The sequence below is a fragment of the Propithecus coquereli genome, unplaced genomic scaffold, assembly GCF_000956105.1.
Source record: "Propithecus coquereli isolate 6110/MARCELLA unplaced genomic scaffold, Pcoq_1.0 Scaffold42, whole genome shotgun sequence".
Taxonomy (NCBI): domain Eukaryota; kingdom Metazoa; phylum Chordata; class Mammalia; order Primates; family Indriidae; genus Propithecus; species Propithecus coquereli.
Window position 1 is genome coordinate 2,440,720 of NW_012149952.1, and position 1,787 is coordinate 2,442,506.

Here is a 1,787-nt window from a genome sequence, read left to right on the forward strand (position 1 = left end):
CAGAGGGATGGACGCAGAAGCAGCACTCAGCAGGACTCGCTGCTGACTGGCCCTGGGGTGAGGGAGACCGGGTCTCTGTCCTGCCCAGGCCCAGCCGCAGGACGTCAGGCCTGACCTGGTTTCCCGGCTAGAGCAGTAATCCCAGGGATCAGACTGAGCCTGGCCAGCTTAGAGCTGAGGAAGGGGTGGGACAGCGACTGATAAAGCCTCGGGAGCATGTCCCTCTTCCTCGAGTTGGAAACCTGAGTGCTGTCCCCAGCTCCTCTCCCCCAGGTGCCCACACCAGGTACCACGCTCCTCACGTCCCGGCCTCTACCTCCCACGTCTCTCTGCAAACCACCCCTTTCTCTGTCCCCACAGCCTTGCCTGGCCCAGACTCCTCTCCTGCTCAGCTCCCTGAGCCCTGCCCTGCCAGAAGCATCTTTTTTTCTTTTTTTTAAATTTTTTGTAGAGATGGGTCTTGCTATTGCTCAGGCTGGTCTCGAACTCCTGGCCTCAAGTGATCCTCCTGCCTCGGCCTCCCAGAATGTTAGGATTATAGGCGTGAGCCACCGAGCCTGGCCCGGAATCTTTCTAAAGCACAAACGTGACCCAGTACCTCCCTTGCTTAGAACCTGCCCTCCGAAAGCACAGTGACCAGCTGCTTACCATGCCCTGTCGCATGAGCTGGCTCCACAGAACTTCCAGGCCTCATCCCAAACCACCACCCATCCCCATCTTCCCCACTGTGTGGCCAGAGGGAGCCTTTGAAAATAGGAATCTGAGCACAGGCTGGCTCCGGAACTGCGCAGTTTGCCAGTGCCTTCAAAACAGAGCCCCAACTCCTGTGCCCAGCCTAAAGTCCCTGCCCCCAACCCGCCAGCCTCTGCTGGGACCCTGATTCCGGCCACCAGAGGCAGAAAGGTGTGCTTACCCTTGGCGTAGGTGCTGACGAGGGTGGCAAAGTTAGCGAGGAGGGTGAGCGGGGAGAAGTCGGCAAGGTCAGTGATCTCCAGGGTGTGCAGCAGGGAGCGGAGGCGCTCGGCGCAGAACCTGGCAGGCAGGCGAGAGGGGGTCAGGGGCAGACGGAAGCAGAACAGGACCAGCAGCCCCTCCTCTACCATCAGAGCACGCGGTCACACGTCTGTCTTCCCAGGTACCTGGGTGCTCCCTGAGGGCGGGGACTGGGTCTGCTTCCAAAACTTCTGTCCCCACATTGTACATGTGCACGTCACACAGAGCCACCACTGCATGAAGGCACATACAGAGCAATAACCAAGCACCCCAGAGCCAGGTGGTCGCTTGTCACGTGAACTCACACAACCTTATACATGGGTTCTCGTCAAGAGACCCACAACCACACCCAAAGCCCCCCAGTCCCCGCGTCAATCCTACACGGCCGCACGAGCACACCCAGAATGCCTCGCGCTGTCTTTCGGGCACCCTTGGTTGGAATCGCACATGCTCGTAGACGAAGTCACACACGTCCTACGGAGTCTGATAGGCGCTGCGCCAAAGGCAGGCACACGCGTCAGGGCCACCCAGCCACAATCGGCCACAGGCGGGCTTTGGAGCCAGGTGGGCAGTCAGACTTTAAAACCTGCCTCCAGGCCGGGCGTGGTGGCTCATGCCTGTAATCCTAGCACTCTGGGAGGCTGAGGAGGATCGTTTGAGCTCAGGAGTTCGAGACCAGCCTGAGCAAGAGCGAGACCCCGCCTCTACTAAAAATTGAAAGAAATTATCTGGACAACTAAAAAGATATAGAAAAAAATTAGCCGGGCATGGTGGTGCATGCCTGTAGTCCCAGC

General features: G+C 58.8%; 1 protein-coding gene across 1 annotated transcript in view; it reads right to left on the reverse strand.

Annotated features, from left to right (window-relative positions):
- Positions 1 to 1,787, reverse strand: part of ERCC2 (excision repair cross-complementation group 2) — a 12,831-nt gene that overhangs the window by 8,442 nt on the left and 2,602 nt on the right. Inside the window, exon 7 of the mRNA XM_012653465.1 lies at positions 914 to 1,032. Coding sequence (XP_012508919.1) covers positions 914 to 1,032 — 119 coding nt within the window. The remainder of the gene's footprint in view (positions 1 to 913; positions 1,033 to 1,787) is intronic.